The sequence below is a fragment of the Trachemys scripta genome, chromosome 2, assembly GCF_013100865.1.
Source record: "Trachemys scripta elegans isolate TJP31775 chromosome 2, CAS_Tse_1.0, whole genome shotgun sequence".
NCBI lineage: Eukaryota > Metazoa > Chordata > Testudines > Emydidae > Trachemys > Trachemys scripta.
Genome location: NC_048299.1, coordinates 121,096,330 through 121,119,587, shown reverse-complemented (window position 1 = coordinate 121,119,587; position 23,258 = coordinate 121,096,330). Strand labels below are relative to the sequence as shown.

Sequence of the window (23,258 nt, the reverse complement as noted above, 5' to 3'; positions counted from 1 at the left end):
TGAAAATCCAGACCTACAAGTATAACTACTCTATTTCCACTTTGACTATAAGGGAGACATCATTTATTTCCTATACCAAGGGATCTCATACCTTTAGGATGTTCATGTCTACCTCCAAAGTGAATGTCACCTCATAAATGAGTCAGATACGTAATGAAAGAGTGATAGGACTTCCAGACAGTTATTGCAGGAGCTAGGAATCCAGGGACTGAGGCCTATATAGCACTGTTCTAAATAAAATCAGTCAAATACTTGTTCAGTTATAGCTCCTCAGGACAAACAACTGAATAAAATCAATTCCTTGTCTGCCAGGCATATTTAGAAGCCATTTTGTATTGCTAACTGATCTATATAAGGCTAAACCAGGTACTGAGTGGGGAAGCTATTACATGGCATGATCCTGCAAACCTTTACAAAAGTGAGTAACTTTCCTCATTTGATTAGTCTCCTACCTCAATGGGACTATCCATGTATATACAGAAGTGTTTGAAGGACTGAATTCATAGCTCCCATCCCTCATGAACAAACTCTCAAAAAACCTTGATTTAAGAATCTGCAGTAAAACACTTTTCTACAGAAACATTACCTTCTTCCTTTGCATGCTGTATAAAGCGTCCAATAATAGAAGTGATATTTTTCACAGCAGGAAAAAATCCTTCCTTCAAACCTATTTGGCCTAAGCGACCTAAAAGAGGAGAAAAGGATTACAATGTATATGTATAATTGATCACTAAAGCAGCTTTATTTTTAGACATAACCTTCCTTACATACAACAGAAAGTACAGCAGACCCTCAGAGTTATGAACACCAGAGTTAGGAATTGACCAGTCAATCAGAGACTCCATTTGGAACTAGAAGTATGCAATCAGGCAGACAGACACAGACACACACACACACACACACGCAAATACAGTACAGTACTTTGTTAAATGTAAACTACTAAAAAAAGGGAAAGTTTAAAAAAGAGATTTGATGAAGGAAACTGTTTCTGTGTTTCTTACATTAAAATTAAGCTGGTTAAAAGCAACATTTTCTTTTGCATTGTAAAGTTTCAACGCGTATTAAGTAAATGTTCAGTTGTAAACTTTTGAAAGAACCACCATAATGTTTGTTCAGAGTTACAAGCAACCTTCATTCCTGAGGTGTTCGTAACTCTGAGGTTCTACTGTTGAAACCAATGTCTTGACTAATATTAATTAATTAATTAATTAATGGAGATATCCCATCTCCTAGAACTGGAAGGGACCTTGAAAGGTTATCAAGTCCAGCCCCCTGCCTTCACTAGCAGGACCAAGTACTGATTTTGCCCCAGATCCCCAAGTGGCCCCCTCAAGGATTGAACTCACAACCCTGGGTTTAGCAGGCCAATGCTCAAACCACTGAGCTATCCCTGAAATGAACACATATTTCAAATATGAAGGCACAGAACATTGGACTGGTTTCTGTATTTATTTTAGGAAACGAGTGGCTATATCAATATACAACTTATGACTAGGAATCTGAAAGCACTTTTCAAATTTACCAAAATTTGCAGGAAATCACACACGTATCAAGGTAAAGTTCCTGTTAGGAATGTGGCAATTGTTTAACAATGCACAGCAACACTACACAATAGTTTAAGATGAAGGAAAAGAGGAAGTTACTTACCTGTAATTAAAGATTCTTTGAGATGTGTGGTCCCTATCGGTTTTCCACATGAGTGTGTGCATGCATACCATGTACTTGAGTCCGGAAGCATTTCTTAGCAGCGTCCGTTAACCCGCATGTGTATAGTGCATCTCCTCATGCTCCCAGCCGAGAGTATAAGAGGTAGTGTGGGTTAATGCCACCTCAGTCTGTCTTACCATAATGGAATCCAGTCCGAAGCAGAGGAGATGGAGGGTAGGTACTAGAATACAGATTGGAGCTTCTTCGAGATGTATGGTACCTAGCTGCTAAGAAATGCTTCTGGACAACAGATAGGGACCACACATCTCAAAGAGCCTCCAGTTACAGTTAAGTAACTTCCTCTTCTTCTTTGAGTGATGGTCCCTATGTGTATTCCACACATGTATAATCTGTGAACAGTGATCAGCGCAGTGGTGGGTGCAAGGATTCCAATGGAAGTGAAATCTACAGTTCGGCCTGGCCCACAGTGGCATCTGTCGCTGCTGCGTGTGCAATGGCATAGTGTGTTGTGAACATGTAAATGGAGCACCACATTGCTGCATGGCAGAAGTCTTGCCAGGACATGTCCGCCAACGAGGCTGATGTGGCAACCTGTGCTTGGGTATGTTAGATTGGTTGTAGCATTCATGGATGCACCCCAAGACCCCTTTGGAGATGTGTTGGGACAAGAGGGCTTGACTTATGGACCATTCAGTCATGGCCACACTTTTGGCAATGTGCAAAAAGGGGGTACCTATGGAGATAGAATGCCAGTGCATGACGGACGTCAAGGGGGTGCAAGGCTCTGTCAGTGGGGAAGGCATGTGGTTTGGGGTGGAAAACTGGCAGGTGGATGGACTGATAGAGGTGGAACTTTTGGGAGGAATTTAGAGTGCAGCCATAAGGACAGCTTGTCCTTGTGGAATATCATGTGGGGGGGGGGGCTCTGCCATCATGGCCACAAGTTCACTGGCTTGTCTGGCTCAGGCAGTGGCTACCAAGAAAGTCACTTTCAAGGAGAGGTGGGGGAGGGAACATATTGCTAGTGGCTCAAAGGCATGGGCTTCAGTAAAGCTTTCATGAAGCGGAGAGTGGCGGGTGTGTAAACACCGAGCTGCCGGCCATGGGAAGGAGATAGGCATTGGGTGCTGCATGTGCACTTGAATAGAATTGAGGGCCAAGACCAACATCTTAATGGCAAGGAGGTTGTCAAGGATCGCTGGAAGAGACACCATGCTCAGTGAGTAATGGTGGCAGTGGGCCCATGCCATAAAGTGTCTCCATTTAGCTTGGTAGCAGGATCTGGTGGATTATCTCCTGTTGTGGGTAAGGATGTGTCAAACAAGGGTAGAGTATGCATGGCCTACCTTTGACTCCCATCCAAATACCAGGCTGTGAGGTGAAGAGGGCCTGGATTGGGATAATGGAGCCTCCCCGCATCCTGTGTTAGCAGATTCAGGAGCGTGTGCAGGTGGAGTCGTGGGTGGGTGGAGAATCTGAGGAGGTCCGTGAACCAGAACTGATGGGGCCAGAAGGGGGCTATGAGTATGATGGTGGCTCTGTTCCAATGAATCTTGCATAGCACCTGCAGCAGGGAAGGGAATGGGGGGAAAGGCGTAGTGAAGGTCACCTGGCCAGGGGAGGAGGAAAGCATCACCCTGAAAGCCCTCCCAGTGCTCCTCTTGAGCAATAGAGGGACAAGCTTTCTGTTCTTGTGAGTAGCAATGATCCCATCAGTAGGGGGGAAGGTGTGTGCCCCACTTCACAAAAAGAGGTAGAGGAGCGTGTTGTCGTATAGCTCCCACTTGTGATTGAGGCAGGGAGTCCTGCTGAGTGTGTCGGCCAGCGCATTCTGGATGCCAGTAGATAGGCAGTTTAAAGCACCACGTGGTTCTTGATGCACCAGTTCCAGAGCCAGACTGACTCAGAGAGGGAAGGAGACCTGGTACCACCCTGCTTGCTGATGTATACTACTGCAGCAATGTTGTGGGAGAGCAGTTGAATGTGGAGGGACTGAATGAGCAGGAGGAAAACCTGGCATGCTAAATGCCAGCAGTTTTAGCACGTTTATACGCATCCTGGCTTCCTGTGGTGTCCACACTCCCTGAGCTCTGTGGTGGCCTAAGTGGGCCCCCCAGCCCACGAGAGAGGCATCTGTTGTGATGGTGGCCTGTGGGGTGGGAGGGGCGAAGGCAGTGCCAGTCATGATCTTGGAGGGATCAGACCACCATGTGAGGAAGGACAGCACATTCCTGGGTACAATGACCTTGGAGTCTCTATGGTCTCTGTTGGGTCTGTAGATGGAGAGGAGCCAAACTTGAAGAAAACACAAATGAAGATGTGTGTGCAGTGTCATGTAGGTGCAGGCTACCATATGTCCAAAGACGGAGAGAGAACCACAGACCGTGGTGAGTAGTCTGTGACGCACGTCCATGGCGATAACTGTCACTGCTGCAAAGCAATCTGTTGGGAGAAAAGCCCTTGCTATGATGGAGTCGAGCTGCATCCTAATGAAGTGTATCGTCTTTGTAGGCGTCAACACTGACTTTTCCTTGTTGACGCAGATACTTAGAGGTGCCAGGAGACCGAGAAGACAAAGGATCACAGAGATTGCTTCCTGTCATCATAGCGCCACTAGAAGCCACTCATCGCGGTAAGGGAATACCAAGTGGCTGAGGTGGCACATCTGGGCCAAAGACTTTTGTGAACACTCATGGTGCTGTCGCTATGACAAATCGGAGGACACGAAATTGGTAATGTTGGAGCCCTACTTGAAAATGAAGAAACTTGCGGTGGGCCGGGTGAATGTCGGTGTGGAAGTAAGTGTCTTTCATGTCCAGAGCTGTGAACCAGGCTTTCCGGGGTAGTGAGGGGATAATAGATGCCAGTGTGACCAGACGGAATTTGGACTTTTGTATAAACATGTTCAACACCTGAAGATGGAAAATAGGGCAGTGCCCTCTGCCCCTCTTCAGGATGAGGAAGTAAGGTGAGTGGAAGCCTCGCTCCTGGCAATGAGACAGAACAGGCTCTATTGCCCCCCCTTAAGGAGCAGATCATCCGCTTCTTGTTAGAGGATCAATTGATAGGATGAGTCTGCAGGGGAGTCTGGTGGGGGGAGGGGCAGTGCAGAGGGAGTGAGAGGAACTCGATGGAGTATCCATGGTGGATGATCTCCAGTATCCAACTGGATCCGTGGTGATCTTGTCCAATTGTGGGCAAAAAGAGCAAGATAGCCCCCAAAGATGATATGGGGTGCCGCAGGTGGCATTGATGGAGACTGGCAGGTCTCGACCTGCAGGTGAAAATTGATTTGGTCTGCTGCTGGGAGAGGGCTGAGAAGGTGGCTGTGGCAAAGGTGGGGAAGCAAGCCTGCTGTGAGTGGTGTCATTGATGTGGGGGCTTCTGCTGGCACTGGTAGAAGGCCGGGTAGGGCATATGTTGACATGGGCAGTATGGCTGTTTCTGCTGCCTGCATCTTGGGGCCGGGGAATATATACTAAGTGACCATAGTGTGACTCTGGAATCCTTCAGCAAGTGGAGGTATTCATCCATATTATCAAGGGACATATTGTTCTCTGCAAATAGGAGGTCTTCCCTGGGGAAGCCTGATGATTGTAGCCACAAGTCTCTGCATAATGACCCTGGTTGCAAGAGAGCAGAAGGATGTGTCAGCTGCATCCACTGCTACCTGAAGGCCCACCTTGGCAACCAGTCCCCATTCGTCTAGGAACACCTGGAATTGCTGCTGATACTCTGGTGGCAGCTTGTCCTTCAACTCTGCTAGCCTACTGCAGTTGTTCAAGTCATATTTGGCTGTTAGTTGGTGATGAGGAATTGCAGCACTGCAGAAGAACAGATCTTCCTGCCCAGCAGGTCCAGTCTCTTAGCTGCCTTGTCTGGAGGAGCAGACTTTTGTGGTTGCTGCTTTGCCTGTTCTGCATCCTCTTGGACAACCAGGGATCTAGGGGTGGATGGGAGAAAAGAAAATTCACCCCTTTAGAAGGCACAAAATATCTCCTCTCCACATGCTTAGGTGTGGGGACACATGAGGTAGGGATATGCCATGCTGCTTGTGCCATTTGGAAGATGTGCTTGTTGATGGGTAAGGCTACCCTAGATGGCTCCTGGGGTTGGAAGCTGTCCAGGAGTTGATGTCATGGTTCCTAAATCTCCTCCAAGGGGATGCCCAGGTCTGCTGCTACCCTCTGTAGCAAGTCCTGGTACTGGCAGTGGCCATCTGATGGAGTGTGGGAAGGGGATGATCGCTACATCTGGTGAGGAGGATGCTCTGTCGGATCCAGTCTGATGTCTCCCTCTTTTTCGTATACCGACAGCACGGATGAGTGTACAGGGGATGGCCGGTAGGATGCATAAGATAGTGACTGGCGTCTGTGGTAGGGATCCCAGGGTCCCCAGTATGGCCAAAAGGAAGGGTCCCTCAGATGTGGTGGGCCCCACAGGAAGCGGTACCAGGCCTCTGTTGTCAGGTCATATGCCGGAGGGTAGGGCAGCCTGGGATGTATGTCCAGACTCCAGCGTGACAACAGTGAGAAACAGGGTTCCGTCTCTAAGAACTCCTAGGACTCCTAATATGGTTCTGGCAAGGGGGGAGGAAGCGTCGGTACCAGAGGGCTATGGTATGGCAGGGGAAACGGGCATCTCTGGCAGAAGCAGAAGAACTTTGTCCTCCAGGGTCGGGATGGTGCAGATGAGCAGGGGGCCAGACAGAATACAAGACAGAGGGTAGGAGAGGATCAACTTCCACGGACAGAAATGCTTCTGAGCATCCAGGGGTCTGCGGCGTACCTGTGAAGCTGCTGGATGGGCCTGGCGATATCTGCAGAGCTGGCTTGTCTGGGAAATGCGTGGGTACTGGTGGAACAGACAGTGCGCATGCCAATGAGCACGCCGCTTGGGTGCCAAGGTCACCGTCGAATCCCATTTGCACCTGGCCTTACCCTCCCTACGCAAGTAATCTTGGGTGCCAGTCCAGCCAGATCCACATGTGACTTCTCACCCTACCTGGCATGGCTCCGGGAGGAAATGCTGCGCTTGGAAGCGGTCCGCAGTGGGGATCTGCTCTTGTGCCCAGGAGAGTTTTTTTGCTCTCATGCCGGGACTTATTTTTGGCCTTCAACACTGGTGGTTCCAGGGCATGCACAGTGCTCACCACTTGTGATGGCCGCTGTATGGGGGGGGGAAGCGGGGTGGTCTCCTGGTCCCGGATTCGAGTGCATCCTGGGTCTCATCACTTCCTCCCTCAGGTATTTATGAAGGCAAAGATTGTGGGCTTCCCGGGTCTGGGGCAAGATGGATTTGCAAATGGCACAGTGAGCCGTGATGCGTGCCTTGCTGAAACAGTAAAGGCACCAGTGGTGCTTGTTGCCCACAGAAAAGGAGCATGAGTAGGAAACGGTTTCTGAAACCTGGAGTCTGGGGCATAGTCCCCCAGGGGGAAAGGGGAGAAATACAGTCACCAAATGGGGAAAGAAGAAGTACACTAATTATACTTACTTAGCTAATTAACACTAAAAAAAAAAAACTATAATGAAGCAGAGGTAAGTCACACTCTTAAAAAACTAAGATTGCAAAGGAACAGGGAGTTCCAACTCAGGCATGTGGTAGTAAGAGGGAACTAGAGAGGTGCTGACTAACATTAGCTCTTATACTTTTGGCTGGGAGCATGAGGAGATGCACTACACACATACAGGTCAATCGACACTGCTAAAAACTGCTTCCGGACTCAGATACATGGCATGCATGCACACCCCCGTGTGTGGAATACACATAGGGACCATCACTCAAAGAAGAACCAATAATACTGTATGTACAATTGAAACTGGAGAGTGAATGTTTAGATAGGAAGATTATCTAATTTACAATTCACACAGGATACATGGACATCATTTCTCTTTCAAAAGCAGCATGATATCTTTACTGACCACAATTGGGTTAGACATCTGACGTGAAAGAAAGCACCTCCAAAAATTCAGTGCCTCTCATTAATGTATTGTCTCAGTACTTAGCCAGGAAAGAGAGCCACCTACTGAATTAACAGTTTTCCACAGCACCTATGTGTTCTTTGGAGATCTCTCGTCCACGTACTGCACAGGAGAAATCCTGCTTAGCTTCTAAGATCAAACTAAAATACAGTCTGAGATGGTATAGCATGCTAATGAAGAATATACTTTTATCTGATCCTCTTTATGGCAGTTACTACTGTATCTATACACTATGCTACAACTTTCATTAAAAAGAGATTAAACGAGCATCTCACACAGTCCATCCTATGAACAATGACATTTAGCGTTTATTTTATCAGAATAATCAAATGTAGCAGCAGCTATTTTTCTTCCCTTTGTTGTTTGTTTTAACGTTAAGGAACTCTTGTAGTTAGTCAAATAATATATATTGAAGAAATAATTAAAATGCGAGAGAAGAACTCGATGATCCAAAGGATTTATGGAAATAACCAAATGTAATGTTTATCTAAAAAGCTTGCTTCTTCCTTCATGTGAGATGCATGAAAAGACCAGAAATCAGCTAGAATCACCATATCCTCTGAGTAATGTTATTCCAAACAATTAAATCAAAATTTGCTCCCCTGCTGCAAAGCGAATGTAGAAGATAAAATTCTGCTGCTTAAAAACTAAATGACTTTAAGACAGTTGGGAAGACAAGGTGGGTGAGGTAATATTTTATCGGACCAACTTCTGTTGGTGAGAGAGAGCAGCTTTGAATCTTACGTAAAAGCTCACTTAGGGAGACAAGGCAGGTGAGGGTAATATCTCTTCTTGGACCAATTGAGGTTGGGCCCAATAAAAGATATTACCCTTACTTACCTTGTCTCCCCAAATGTCTTGATATCATTTAGTTTTTAATTAGCAGAATTTTAATTTTCTACATTCACTTTTAATATGCTCTATAACTAACTGCTAAACTACCCTAGAAGAAGTTCCAATAGAATTAAGATATCGTATAAAGGGAGAGTCACTGAAATTAGACTTTTTAAATAAATTATATTCAGTTGGCGTTTTAATTTTTCAGAGACCACAGGTCTTGTTTTCTGATGGTCTGCCCTGAGATAAGCACTCACAGTTGTGAGCCACTCCAGACAGTGCGAGAGACACACAAAAACCTGCTTTAAGTTTCATGTGAAATACAGCTCCTTCTGCAACACCATGCCCTTTACCAATATGCTAGAGCAATGGTTCTTAACCTGTAGTCCACAGATACCTGGGGGTCCACAGACTATGTCTAAGGGGCTCACAAAAGGTTGTTGTTACCATACAACATTAGTTTTCAACATGGGCGTCCATGGACCCTGGAGGTCTGCAGACTATGTCTAAGATTTCCAAAGGGGTCCATTTGAATTTTTTTACGGATCTGCAATGAAAAAAGGTTTAAAGCCACTGTGCTAGAGAATTTGTTCTTTAGTAACTCAGAGGGGAGAGTGTCACCTACTGGAATCAATGGTATTAATACAAAATATAAGTATATAATGAAATCTTTGTGGGATGAGCAAACCTATAGAAAATATTTTAATTTGTACAGAGATTCCCAAGCCATGGTTCACAAAGACCTGGCTAGTCAAATAGTACTGGGTTCTTCTAATTTCCAGCTTCAAAAATGTTTTACAAGACAATTAAGATACATTAAAATACTCTCCCAATACTACTTTCCCATGTAAGCAATTCCTTTTGAGGTCAAAGTGATGTGCAATCATGATAGGAGGAAGAGATGGCTTATGCAAGGTTAGGAATCTACTAGAAAATCTGAGGAAAGTTTGAAGAACCCTAAAATATAGGGACACCAGAATTTTCCCCTTGTGGAAAAGGTATACATTAAGAACTAATTACTTTCTACTAACAGACATAGGTAGTAATCGAGTCATTACAAATCTCCTATACAGCCTTGCATAAAGCCATAGTAATCTCTCCTCACAAAATTGCAATACATATCGCCGTCAAGCGATTAAAAAAATTAACTGTGATTAATCATGTTATTAAAAAATTAATCACGATTAATTGTGCAATTAATCGTGCTGTTAAGCAGTAGAATACCATTCATTTTAAATATTTCTGGATGTTACTACATTTTCAAATATATTAATTTCAATTACAACACAGAATACAAAGTGTACAGTGCTCACTTTATATTTATTTTTTATTACAAATATTTGCACCCTAAAAGAAATTGTATTTTTCAATTCACCTCATACAAGTACAGAAGTGCAATCTCTTTATCGTGAAAGTGTAACTTACAAATGCAGATTTCTTTTGGTTATATAACTGCACTCAAAAACAAAAAACAGTGTAAAACTTTAGAGCCTACAAGTCCACTCAATCCTACTTCTTCGTCAGCCAATCACTCAGACAAACAAGATTGGTTACAATTTGCAGGAGAAGAGCCATGCTGCCTGCTTCTTGTTAACAATGTCACCTAAAAGTGAGGTGAATTGAAAAATACTAGTTCTTTTATCATTTTTACAATGCATATATTTGTAATAAAAAATAATAATACACCTCTACCCTCATATAACACTGTCCTCAGGAGCCAAAAAAAATCTTACTGCATTATAGGTGAAACCACGTTATATCGAACTTGTTTTGATCCACTGGATTGCTGCTTTACCACATTATATCCGAATTCATGTTATATCAGGTCGCATTATATCGGGGTAAAGGTTTATAAAGTGAGCACTGTGCACTTTGTAGTCTGTATTGTAATTGAAATCAATACTGAAAATGTAGGAAAACACCCAAAAATATGTAATACATTTTGATTGGCATTCTATTGTTATAAGTGCGATTAATTTTTTTGAGTTAATCGTGTGAGTTAACTGTGATTAACTGACAACCCTAATATCAATATAACTCATCCTCAGAGGCAGAGAAAGCAAAGAAATCTTCACAGCAGCAAAGAAATCTTTGCTAAAAATTGTTGACTTAATGGTGAAATATCACATTTAAAGTAACAATGAAATTCAAAAGCAAAAAATGGGTGAGTACTTCAATTTCAGCTTCCAGAAGTCATCCAGGCATTTTCAGAGGGTTTATTTATACAAAGCAGGAGTTCAACCCAAAGTTATGTTACTCACCAATTAGCCTAAGTGTTGATGCTACAATAATATCTGGAATAGGTGGAACAGTCTCATGTCCTTTCCTATGCTTTACCCACTGATCCATGACAGGCCAAAGCTCTTTACTGTGAAAGAAAACTGGAGTTGAAAACATAAGACTGGAAAGAGTGTGTACAGGTATGGTGTTGATAATCATAGGATAAAATTAAATTGAAAAGCTGTGTGATAAATTATCATGCACCTTTTATAATCTCACCTGCTCAATAATTCATCTACTTGGAACTTGTACATTCCCAATCCCTGAGCAGCTGTTTGTTTAAATTAACCCGTTAGAGAAATGACTTGCTGCCTGAAGCAGAAACCCAGAATATATTAGACTTGTCACAGTGTGGCTGGGTTACAGCTGTTCAATACTGGAGCAGTTTTGGATACAATGAATTTCAATTTTTAGTTGCATTTTCCAGTCACACTTATATCTGTTGGAAACTAACCATTGTCTTCAGAAGATGATCAAGCATTTTGCTTCCACTTATACATTGGGCTGAACCCAGAGTCCCAGAGGTGCTCCTAAATTTACAAAGCAAACCGTTCTGGTAACATACTGTTTTGACACTGACGTTTTCTTGCTACAGTACCAGAAACAGTTTTGTAAATCATTTTTGACCAGTTACTGTTGCTGTTCTAGTATGGATTGATACTACCCAAAACAGTAGCCATTTTATAGCCCGGATTGTCGTCAGTTAGAGAAACATAGAATGATCAATACAGGATTTTGTTTTTAAAGATCATAGGTTAAAAGCAAAATAATTGGCTTTTGAATATAATGAACAGGAAAAATTTGTTAACATTTTGAAGTAAGGAGTAAGTAGCACAATACCTTATGATATTGTCATGGGTCCAACTCCATTTCAGGTGACAGCAGAGGAGATCAATAGCAAGTATACATTCCCAAGTGCTGTCACTCAGATCTTCTCCATATCGCTCACTCAACTGGAATTCCATTTTTGGACACAACTGTATTGCCAAAAGCAGACTTGAGACCACAATGCCTGTATCCAAAGGTGGACTCTGGGAAATTATAATCAATTTATCTTAAAACAGGAAAAGGCAACTATCTAGAACTGAGCATACTTTTCTGAGTATTTGATCCTAAAAATGGCCAGCAGGCAAAATCATCATCCACTATTCCCACAGGAGTTCATTTGGTATGAATACTATAATTTGATTACTTTTGGAGTTATAACTCCCATTTGTATATACTCAACATTTTCCTTTTCTATACCTGTTGTCATTCCAAACATGATTTTTTTGGCAGTTAGAACATTTTCATTTGAATTATGCTAGAGTGAGAAAACATTGTCCACTGCAAAAAGGCATTTTTGCTCACAACTCACATTAGTGCATTTTTGAAGTTACAAAATTTTGTGATTGTCTAATCCTTACTAGAGGCTAGTTTCCAAGCAAGTGTGTCAAAAATATTTTAAACTAGCTAAGTAATAAGTGATTAAAAACTATTTTGCACATCCAAACTGAAGCTAGAATAATCAGGGGATTTAAATGCAGATATATTTTTTGAACATCCAAAATATTTAAATGCTGCTCTCACAGCATAAACTGAGCAGGTGCAGAACTAATTTTCTCAGGACAGACGTTGGTACAACAGAATAGCAGTAAATTCAGGAATGCTTATGCATTACACTAAACTGATACTGTGACCTTGAATGAAATTGAGAGATTTAATACGTTCATAGTCAGGGTGACTTCTGATTGGATAATATGGATCTTTATACAAGGAGCTGTTACTTACCAGGACCTGTTCTTCCAAAGTTGCCTCTGTGTATTTCCACTTATGGAATATGATGTCCTTCACACTGAGAGATGGAACTGCTTTGAAAAGCCACATCCATTGGGGAAGAAAGGGTGATCATGAGAGATCTCACGAGGGTAACGTCTTCACCCTACTCCACATAAGGGAGTGCCACCACTGCCTCAGTTCCTTCCTTCTACCTGCAGCACCCTGATATTTTATAGAACTCCAAGGCAGAGGGGAAGATAGGCAAGTTGCACGAATGCACAGAGGTGACTTACAAAAAGGTAGGTAACCGTTTTTTCTTTGGAACTGTTGTTCTTCAAGATGTGTTGTTCATGTCCATTCCATTCTAGCTGTGTGCGCGCCCACGTTTACAGTTGTTGGCGATTTTTGCCTTAGCGATATCTGTAGGGTTGGCTGTGGCGCCCCTTTGAGTGCTGCGCTCATGCGTGGGTATTTTAGGTGCCGCCGACCCTATATCCTCTCAGTTCCTTCTTGCCGGCAACTCCCACAGAGGAGTAAGGCGGGCGGGTAATGGAATGGACATGAGCAACACATCTCAAAGAACAGCAGTTACGAAAAGGTAGATAACCATTTTTCTTCTTCAAGTGCTTGCTCATGTAGATTCCATTCTAGGTGACTTGGAGGTAGGCTTGGAGTTCAGTCTAGCGACTTGCAGCACTACTCTACCAAAGCTAGCATCATCCTGGGCCTGCTGGTAAGTGCTCAATGGGACGTACGACCAGGTGGTCGCCCTACAGATGTCCTGGATAGGTACTTGAGCTAGGAAAGCTGCCAAAGAGGCTTGCGCCCCGGTTGAGTGGGTGGTTACAATCGCTGGAGGCAGCGGCGTATTATCAACTAGGCCAACAAGGCCTAGGCCTAAGGCGGCAAATTCGCTCTTGCCCCCTCTCCAAGTCCGCCCCTTCCCCAAATCCCCGGCCCGCCTCCTCCCCCAGGCGCGCCGCGCTTCCCTCCTTCCACCTCCCTCCCAGGCTTGCCGCACTGGGAGGGAGGGAGAAGCGAGTTGGAGCGCGCTCAGAGGAGGCGGAGCAGAGGTGAGCTAGGGCCCACGGGCGCGGGAGTAACGGGGAGCCGGGAACCGCTCCCCAGCCCGCCCCAGCTCACCTCTGCTCCACCACCGCTGCCATCCCCCGAGCGCACCACAACTCCCCTTCTCCCCCCTCCCTCCCCAGCTTGCCGCGGGGGAGCGGAGGTGAGCTGGGGGGGGGGGGAGGGGCGGCAATTTTTTGACAGCCTAGGGGCGGCAAATTTGTTAATCCGCCCCTGGCTGGAAGGGGCACCTTTGCCTGATCGTAGCAGCAGTGAATGCAGGCAGCGATCCAAGAAGAAATTCTTTGAGCGGACACTGGACAATTTTTTCATCCTGTTGGCCACCGCGGCGAACATTGTGTCAACTTGCAGAATGGCTTGGTCCTTTCAATGTAGAAGGCTAGCGCCCTCCTGATGTCTAAGGAAGGCAACCTACACTCCTCTTCCGACTTATGCAGCTTTGGAAAGAAGACAGGTAAGTAAATGTTCTGTCTTGTATGAAACTGAGAGACGACCTTAGGCAGGAAAGCCAGGTGTAATTGCAGCTGGATCGTGTCTTTGTAAAAGACTGTATAGGGCAGTTCCGAGGTAAGCACCCTAATCTCAGAGACTCGGCGGGCAGATATTATTGCAACCAGGAACACAACCTTCCAGGAAAGGAGAGAGCAGGAAGCCAGAGGTTCGAAGGGGGTCCAGTGAGCCGAGACAGCACAAGATTCAGTTCCCTTGGACGAACGGGGTCCCTGACATGTGGGTAGAGGTTCATGAGGCCCTTGAGGAACTTGGCAATCAGGTACTGGGCAAAAACTGACATACCCTAGAGCAGTGGATGGAAGGCTGAGATAGCAGCCAAGTGGACCTTTTTAGAAGAAAGGGTCAGGCCTTGAAGCTTGAGATGCAGAAGATAGTCCAGGATTACCTGGAGGAGGCCCACTCTGGCAGAATGCATTTATCCAAGATCGAACAACCACTTCCATTTGGCCAGCAAGGCCATTCTGGTTGAGGGCTTTCTGCTGCCCAACAGGACCTGCTGGACAGCGGCTGAGCACTCCTGCTCCCCCACATTTAACAATGCAGCTGCCAAACCGTCAGATACAATGCTGTCAGGTTCGGATGCAGAAGACTGATGGGGTTTTGAGACAGCTTGAGCTGTAGCAGTAATGGTGCAGCCACTGAGAGGTCCAGGAGCATGCCAAATCGGTGCTGGCACAGCCAAGCCAGTGCTATGAGGATCACATTCTCCCTGTCCTGCTTGATCTTCATGAGGACTCTCTGAATTAGCAGCATTGGAGGGGAAGGCACACAACCGAGCCCCTGACCACGGGAGCAGAGAAGCATCCGACAGGGAGCATTTGTCAATCCCCCGAATTGAGCCGAAATGTGGCATTTCCTGTTCTGCCTGGACGTGAACATGTCCACCTGGAGAATCCCCTACCTCTGAAAGATGATGCTGATCACTTCCGGATGGAGGGACCACTCGTGATGAGACGAAAAGGTCCTGCTGAGGCGATCTACCAAAGCATTCCTAGCCCCAGAGAAATGTGTGGCTACGAGATAGATGTTGTGTTGTACACAGAAGTTCCAGAGCCTGAGGGCTTCCTGGCCAAGGGCAGACAAGCTGGCTCTGCCTTGTTTCTCGATACAGAACATAGCCGTTGTATTGTCCATCAGGACTTGGACCACCCTGCTGTTTATGTGAGGTAGGAAGGCTTGGCAGGTAAGGCAAACTGCTCTGAGCAATCTGACGCTGATATGTAGGGAGCGATCTTGACTTGACCAAGACATTGTGTGCTGAGATTGCCCAGGTGGGCTCCTCACCCCAGGTCCAGAGCATCAGAGATTAGGGTCATCAACAGGGATGGAGCTGCGAAGGGAACTCCCTCCAACCTGGTGGATTCTGCCACCATGTGAGTGACAACAATACGTGGTCCGGGACCCTGATCACAGGGTCCATGCTATGTCTGTTGGGGACATAGACCGACGCCAGCATGCCTGCAGGGACCTGAGGCAGAGCCACGTGTTCTGGACCACATAAGTACAGGCCGCCATGTGGCCTAACAATTTCAGGCATGTGTGAGGAGTGGTGGGAGGGTAGTCTTGCATGTATAAGATCAGGTCCACCATGGCTTGGAACCAAGCCTGGGGGAGGAAGGCTCTAGCCTAAGTAGAGTCGAGGACTGCTCCAATGAACTCTGTGTTGCACTGAAATTAAGACTTTTTCTCATTTATTAACAGCCCCAGGTCGCGACATGTGGAGCAAACCAGGTCAAGATGATATCGCACCCGATTCTGGGATCGATTCTTTATTAACCAGTTGTCAAGGTATGGATACATTTGAGCCCCTCGGTGCCTCAGGTTAGTGGCCACTGGCGCTATGCACTTTGTAAAAACTCTCGGGGCTAACGAGTGACTGAAGGGCAGCACTGTAAATTGAAAATGGCAGTGGACCAACACAAAACAGAGGAAACACCTGTGCCCTGGAAAAATGGGAATATGAATCCTTTAAGTCGAGGGCAGAGTACCCAGTCTCCCGGATCCAGGGAGGGAATAATGGAGGCCAAAGAGACCAGGCAAAACTTGAAGTTCTTGAGAGACTTGTTGAGGCGGCACATGTCCAGAATGGGTCTGAGACCCCCTTTTGCTTTGAGGATTAGGAAATAGCAGGAGTAGAACCCTTTCCCTTTGAAGTCTGGAGGGGCATCCTCTACTGCCCCCAGGCATAGGAGGTTCTCAACCTCTTGAATGAGTAGTTGCTCGTGAGAAGGGTCCCTGAGGAGGCACAGGGAAAGGGGGTGGAAGGAAGGCAGGGTCGGCCACGAACTGTAGGGTATAGCCCGAAGATATTGAGCACCCAACAGTCCAAGGTTAACCACAACCCAAAGAGGCACAGGCGGTTGAGGAAAGAGCAGGGGGGTTTATCCTGGGATGTGACTGGGGCGCTGTCCTCAGGTGTATCCTCAAAATGCCAGCTTCTGGCTTCCTTGGCCTCTGCAAGAATCAGGCTGGGTAGAGGAACGGGAAGACAAAGGGTGACGCCATTTAAATCCTTCATCTCTGTCCTTCTTCCTGTAGGAGCTGGACTGAGGGAAACCCCAAGACCTCAACAGAGGGGGGCAGATCAGTTTTCTAGACTGCTGAGGGTGGGTAGGCCTGAGGACCGGAGGATGGCATAGGAGTCTCTAAGGCTGTGGAGCTGTGCATTGGTCAGCTTCAAAGAGTCCTGATTCCTCAAACGGGAGATCCTGGAGGGTAGTCTGCATCTCCAGGGACAGCCCGGAGAACTGTAACGAGGAGCTGCGCCTCATAACCACCGCAGAGGCGACTACCCTGGCCGCTGAGTCCGTAGCGTCCCTGGCCATCTGGACAGCACTTCTCGCCACAACTCTGCTCTCTTCCACCAATGTGGCAAACTCCTGGGCTCGGTCCTGTAGGAAGCACTCCTTCAACTTGCTGATGGAGTCCCACAGATTGAAGTTGTACCTGCCTAGCAGGGCCTGATGGTTAGACACCCAAAATTGCAGGCTGGCTGTCAAATAAATTTTCCTGAAACCAGTCCAGTCTCTTGGTGTCTTTATTTTTTGGTGTGCTGCTCACCTGGCCCTGCCTATCCTTTTCGTTGACGGTGGACATAACCAGGGACCCTACTGGAGGGTGAGTGTACAGGTACTCAAATCCCTTTGCTGGGACATAGTACTTCTTTCCTGCCTTCTTGTAGGTAGGCAGAATGGAAGAGGAGGGTGTGCCACACAGACTTAGCAATTTTTAGGACCCCTGGGTAGCCAGGTAACGTGACTTGGGCCAGGGTGGAGGAGGGTATGACATTAAAGAGGTCAGACTCCTCTGCTAGCTCCTCAATCTTCAAGTTCACGTTAGCAGCCACCCTTTTGAGCATGGCTTGGTGCTCCTTGAAGTCGTCAGAGGGGATGCTCGTTTGCAAGGAGCCCACCACCACTTCATCCGGAGATGACGAAGACGACTGCACCGCAGGGGAAGTGGCGGCTTCCCTTTGTTCATCTGGAATCGGCTCCTTGGGCATCGGTGCCCACTGTGTCAACCCCTGTGCTCCGACTCCAGTAATGGCTGTGCCGTGGGCAGTGTGTCTGATGTGACCTAGGAGGAACAGTGGGCGTGTGGGACCAGCATAACAGGTACACCCCAGGGGTTCCAATAATGCCACTGAGTGGGCCCCTGTCCCTGCCTCCACACCACCACCACAGGAGCTGTGCTGGTCTCACGGCCTGGAGGCAAGTCGCCTTTTATAGGTGAGGGGGCTGAACTGTCCTTTGGACCATTGCCCTTCTGGTGACCAGGTCGGAGTGGAGATGCCTGAGTCTGCTGACTGACTCATCAGCAACCGGTAAGGAGAGGGCGAGGATCGGTGCCTGCCTGAAGAGCGGTACTGGGGAACACGAGACCGGTGCCATGACCGGGAACAATCCTGCACCGGGGGGGCGGGGGGGGGAAGATAGTCGCCTGGGAGACTGCCCAAGCGATGGTGATCTGCACCATGACAATCTCTGGAGGCCCGATGGTACTGTGGGTACGGGGATCGGCATCATGGCTCAGATGTCCTGTGTCTCATAGGTGGAGACCTTGGCGTCAGGGACCTGGGGCTTCTGACCGGGGACCAAGACTGCTTTAGAAGGGGGTCCCATAACCAGCTTGCCTGAAGATGCCGGGGTCTTAGCAGGGCCTGACGCCTGGCTTGGCGTTTGTGGTGCCTGCTGGTCTACTTGCTCTTTGGCTGCCGGGCCCACTTTGGGCACAGATGGCTCTACGAGGGGCTGAGACCCCCTGCCGCTCCCTAAGTCGGAGGTGGGTCCCTGGCTGAGCTAGGGGGTCCGACTGCAGCATTACCCCAAGTAGCTGCGTGGCAGGCACATAGCCTAACACAGGTCCTTTTCCCGAAGCCCCCTTTTTCTGTAGTGCCAGCGGCTCCATCGACTTTGACTGCTTCTTATGTGCCAGGCAGATTCTGGTGCCAGTGGTGCCCTGCACGCTGATGCCGAAGTGCCAGGCGTGGACTCCGATCAAGAGGGCTCAGAGATAGGATGAAGCGCAGCCTCCTCAAGGAGGGCCCTCAAGCGAATATCCCGCTCCTTTTGAGTTTGAGGGTGAAAGTTTTTGCAGATCCTGCACTTGTCCTTTCTGTGGGACTCCCCCAAACACTTTAAACAATTACCGTGGGGGTCGCTAATGAGACTCAAATGGCTGCACAATGAGCATGGCTTATAGCCCTGCTCCGAGGCGAATCCCCAGCCAAGACTCTAACTACTAAACTACTCCAACACTTAACTTAGTTAGACCATTAAGTACCTAACAACTAAAAACAAAGGAGACAGAACAATGCACTGTAAGAACCCGTAATGCTCTTGCGATGCAAGACAAGACGGACGAGACGCTCCGACCAATTATCATGGGTGGCAAGAAGAAACTGAGAGGGTGCAAGTATCAGAGGGGTAGCCGTGTTAGTCTGAATCTGTAAAGAGCAACAGAGGGTCCTGTGGCACCTTTGAGACTAACAGAAGTACTGGGAGCATAAGCTTTCGTGGGTAAGAACCTCACTTCTTCAGATGCAAGTAATGGAAATCTCCAGAGGCAGGTATAAATCAGTGTGGAGATTACGAGGTTAGTTCAATCAGGGAGGGTGAGGTGCTCTGCTAGCAGTTGAGGTGTGAACACCAAGAGAGGGGAAACAGCTTCTGTAGTTGGATAGCCATTCACAGTCTTTGTTTAATCCTGATCTGATGGTGTCAAATTTGCAAATGAACTGGAGCTCAGCAGTTTCTCTTTGGAGTCTGGTCCTGAAGTTTTTTTGCTGTAAGATGGCTACCTTTACATCTGCTATTGTGTGGCCAGGGAGGTTGAAGTGTTCTCCTACAGGTTTTTGTATATTGCCATTCCTGGTATCTGACTTGTGTCCATTTATCCTCTTGCGTAGTGACTGTCCAGTTTGGCCAATGTACATAGCAGAGGGACATTGCTGGCATATGATGGCATATATAACATTGGTGGTGAGAGGGTGCAGTGTTTGCAGCGCCTAATATACCAGCGTATGAGCGCAGAACTCAAGGGGGCACCACAGCCAACCCTATATCCACAGCCTATATCCACTGCTAAGGCAAAAATCTCCGACAACTGTTCACATGGGCGCACACATACCCAGAATGGAATCGACTTGAGCAAGCACTCGAAGAACAGATACTGATAAGTAACCTCTCTTTCATGATTGAGAGGCTCTGAATTCAGGGAAATTAGCAAGTGGTGTCCTACCAGGACAGTGGTGGGCAAGGAATTCTTAGCTAAATATGGACGGTTTTCCCCAACCAGGGATCAGAGCACAAAGTTAAATCCAAAGAGTACTGATTGGTGAATGTGTACACTAAACTTCAAGTTGCTGCATTATATATATCTCCATTAGGGGAACCTGCCAGAGGCATGCCACTAATGGAGTGGTGGCTCTAGTGGAGTCATTCTTTAAACTAGGGGACACTGGTTTCCTAGCAAAGATGTAACAGTGTTCCTGTGTGGTAACGAAGTACTATTATCCCAATTTTACAGATGGGGCATGGAACCACAGAGAGGTTAAGTGACTTACCCAAGTTCACACAGTAAGTCTTTGGTACTTGAACCCAGATCTCACAGGTCCCAAGCTAGTGCCATAACCGGTGAACCATCCTTCATCTCCCCATATGCTACACATAATGTATAGGAATTTCTAAAGTGCTTGGTATTTTCCAGGTAAAAACAAAGCATCTTTTTTACATCTAGAATATGGAGAAGAGTTACCCCGGGCTGGGAATGGGGTCTGCGGAAGAACATGAAGGAGAGAGGTGGGAATCTGAGACCACTTTAGACACAAAGCTAGGATGGGGCATCATGGTGACTTTATACTTGTGTACTACAATATGAAGTGGAGTGGCCAAAGCTCATGCACCCTCCTAGCAGATGGCCATTTTGATTGAAAAGCGCTCAAAAGGCTTGTGCCAGATACTTATAAGTAGGGCCCATCAACTTAATCAGGGCCCATCAACTTAATCAGTGCAAGCTTTAGGTCCTTGAAGGCGAGAGCTCACTAACTGGGGAGAGGAGAGGGAGTACACCTTTACCAGGTGTGAAAGTGGAATTTTCTGCAATTTTTAATGAATTCTATGTGCACCTCAGTTTCCCTCTATAATTAGTACTTAACCCTCCTCCATCCCCCAGGACTAAGTCTTCTCTTAGGGGCAGCACAGGATATGAGTTACCTTGCTGTCTGGGTTGCAGTGATTAGGGTCATTAAGGAATTGGCTGAAACCTGCTGAAAGTAACAGATCAATGCAGAATCCAAAGGAGACAACGAAAAGTCCCAGTGGCCAGAACATCGACACCTAGGAAATAACAGCACAGAAGAAGGAGGTTTTCCTCCCACCACACATCACAGATGCTGAGCAGAGACCCCAGCTTAAGAACAGAGGACTGAGATGTGACCAGCAGGGGATAAAGTGTGGGCTTCTAGAGGAAGCGGACTGCTCTCTCCTAGGACAAACAAGTGAGTCAAAGAGAGAGCCTGAGATAGAATCTACTATACTTGGCTGGTGATCTGCTCTGGCTTGACCAGAATGGACTATGCTTTAAACTTTATATCTCTATGTTAACATAAGAATTTTGAATGCTGTGTTCCAGCTGACTAATAAACCCTACTCTATTTTGAAAAGATTGTTTGGTGTCACTGCAAATACTTGAGGGGGTCGGGGAGGGGGGGGTGCATTAGTCCCCGAAGGGTGTATACGTGTCTAAAATCTATGTCTGACCTACCAGTCCTTGTCCCCATCCTCAAAGGAAACTTGCACAAACACTTTCAAAAGACAAGCCTGGGAAATAAAATTCATACCTCTGCTAGACACTAAAAATCATGACTGAACAGACACTGGATTAGTTGTAATAAGCCATAATCTGTAACCCACTATCCCCCTCTTTTTGTCCTAAGACTGCAGGTGTTAATGGGCTGCTCTACCTTGAATGGTCCCTTAGAATATGTGCTACCTAGTTATGCTAAATGATCTGTTCCATCTTGCATTTAGACACTCAGCATATCTTTTCTACACCTAAAGAGTTTGTGTGGCTCAAAAGCTTGTATCTCACACCAACAGAAGTTGGTCCAATAAAATATATTACCTCACCCACCCTGTCTCTCTAATACCCTGGGACCGACATGGCTACAACTACGCTACGTGTAATTACGATAAGCAGATACTGCTCCCATGTGGACTTTTAAGAAAGCTATACCTAAGCCCTGAGACTTAAGGTGTAGAAGGTACTCTAGGACTGCAGCTAATGATAAATGTGACGACCCAGGTAATTTATAGGCCTATCAGTCTGACATCAACCCTGGGCAAGATATTAGAGTGGCTGATACAGGACTTGCATAATAAAGAATTAAAGAAAGGTAATATAATTAATGCCAATCAACATGGATTTATAGAAAACAGATGCCGTTAAAAAAAAAAAAAAAGACATCAGGTTAATTTTTTTAATGAGATTACAAATCTGGTTGATAAAAGCTAATAGTGTTGATGTAATATACTTGACTTCTATAAGGCATCTGACTTGATACTGCACAACATTTTGATTAAAACACTAAAAAGATTTGAAATTAACATGGATTAAAAACTGGCTAACTGATAGATCTTAAAATATAACGAATAATGATTTCTCATTTACAAATAGATGTGTTTGCAGTTGGGACCCACAGGAATAAATTCTTGGTCCTATGCTATTTAACATTTTTATTAATGACCTGGAAGAAACCACAAAATCATCACCAATAAAGTTTGCAGATGACACNAAAGATATCCAATCTTGATTTAAAAATTATCAGTGATGGAGAATTCACTATGACCCTTTGTAAGTTGTTCCAGTGATTTAATTCTGTGACGGTTAAAAATGTACACCTTCTTTCCAGTCTGAATTTGTCTAGCCTCAACTTTCAGCCATTGCATCATGTTATACCTTTCTCTGTTAGATTGAAGAGCCTATTATTAAATATTTGTTCTCTGTGTAGGTACTTATAGTCAGTGATCAAGTCACTTCTTAACCTTCTCCAAACCTCTTCCAGTTTATCAACATTCTTCTTGAATTGTGGATACCAGAACTGGACACAGTATTCCAGTATCAGAGGGGTAGCCGTGTTAGTCTGAATCTGTAAAAAGCAACAGAGGGTCCTGTGGCACCTTTGAGACTAACAGAAGTAATGCTCCCAATACTTCTGTTAGTCTCAAAGGTGCCACAGGACCCTCTGTTGCTTTTTACAGATTCAGACTAACACGGCTACCCCTCTGATACTGGAATACTGTGTCCAGTTCTGGTATCCACAATTCAAGAAGAATGTTGATAAACTGGAAGAGGTTTGGAGAAGGTTAAGAAGTGACTTGATCACTGACTATAAGTACCTACACAGAGAACAAATATTTAATAATAGGCTCTTCAATCTAACAGAGAAAGGTATAACATGATGCAATGGCTGAAAGTTGAGGCTAGACAAATTCAGACTGGAAAGAAGGTGTACATTTTTAACCGTCACAGAATTAAATCACTGGAACAACTTACAAAGGGTCATAGTGAATTCTCCATCACTGATAATTTTTAAATCAAGATTGGATATCTTTCTAAAAGATATACAGT

General features: G+C 45.9%; 1 protein-coding gene across 9 annotated transcripts in view; it reads right to left on the bottom strand.

Moving 5' to 3' along the window:
* ICE1 (interactor of little elongation complex ELL subunit 1) overlaps nucleotides 1–23,258 on the bottom strand; it is a 76,981-nt gene that overhangs the window by 1,476 nt on the left and 52,247 nt on the right. For 2 of the 9 annotated variants that reach the window (XM_034761496.1, XM_034761497.1), the window contains exons 17-19: nucleotides 11,610–11,800; nucleotides 10,751–10,857; nucleotides 587–685 (exon numbers count right to left, since the gene is read on the bottom strand). In XM_034761496.1, the coding sequence (XP_034617387.1) occupies nucleotides 587–685; nucleotides 10,751–10,857; nucleotides 11,610–11,800 (397 nt within the window). Of the gene's footprint in view, nucleotides 1–586; nucleotides 686–10,750; nucleotides 10,858–11,609; nucleotides 11,801–12,539; nucleotides 12,617–19,518; nucleotides 20,966–23,258 lie in introns of those variants that run through there. The other 7 variants (XR_004644587.1, XR_004644586.1, XR_004644588.1 and 4 more) reach the window with 7 other exon arrangements.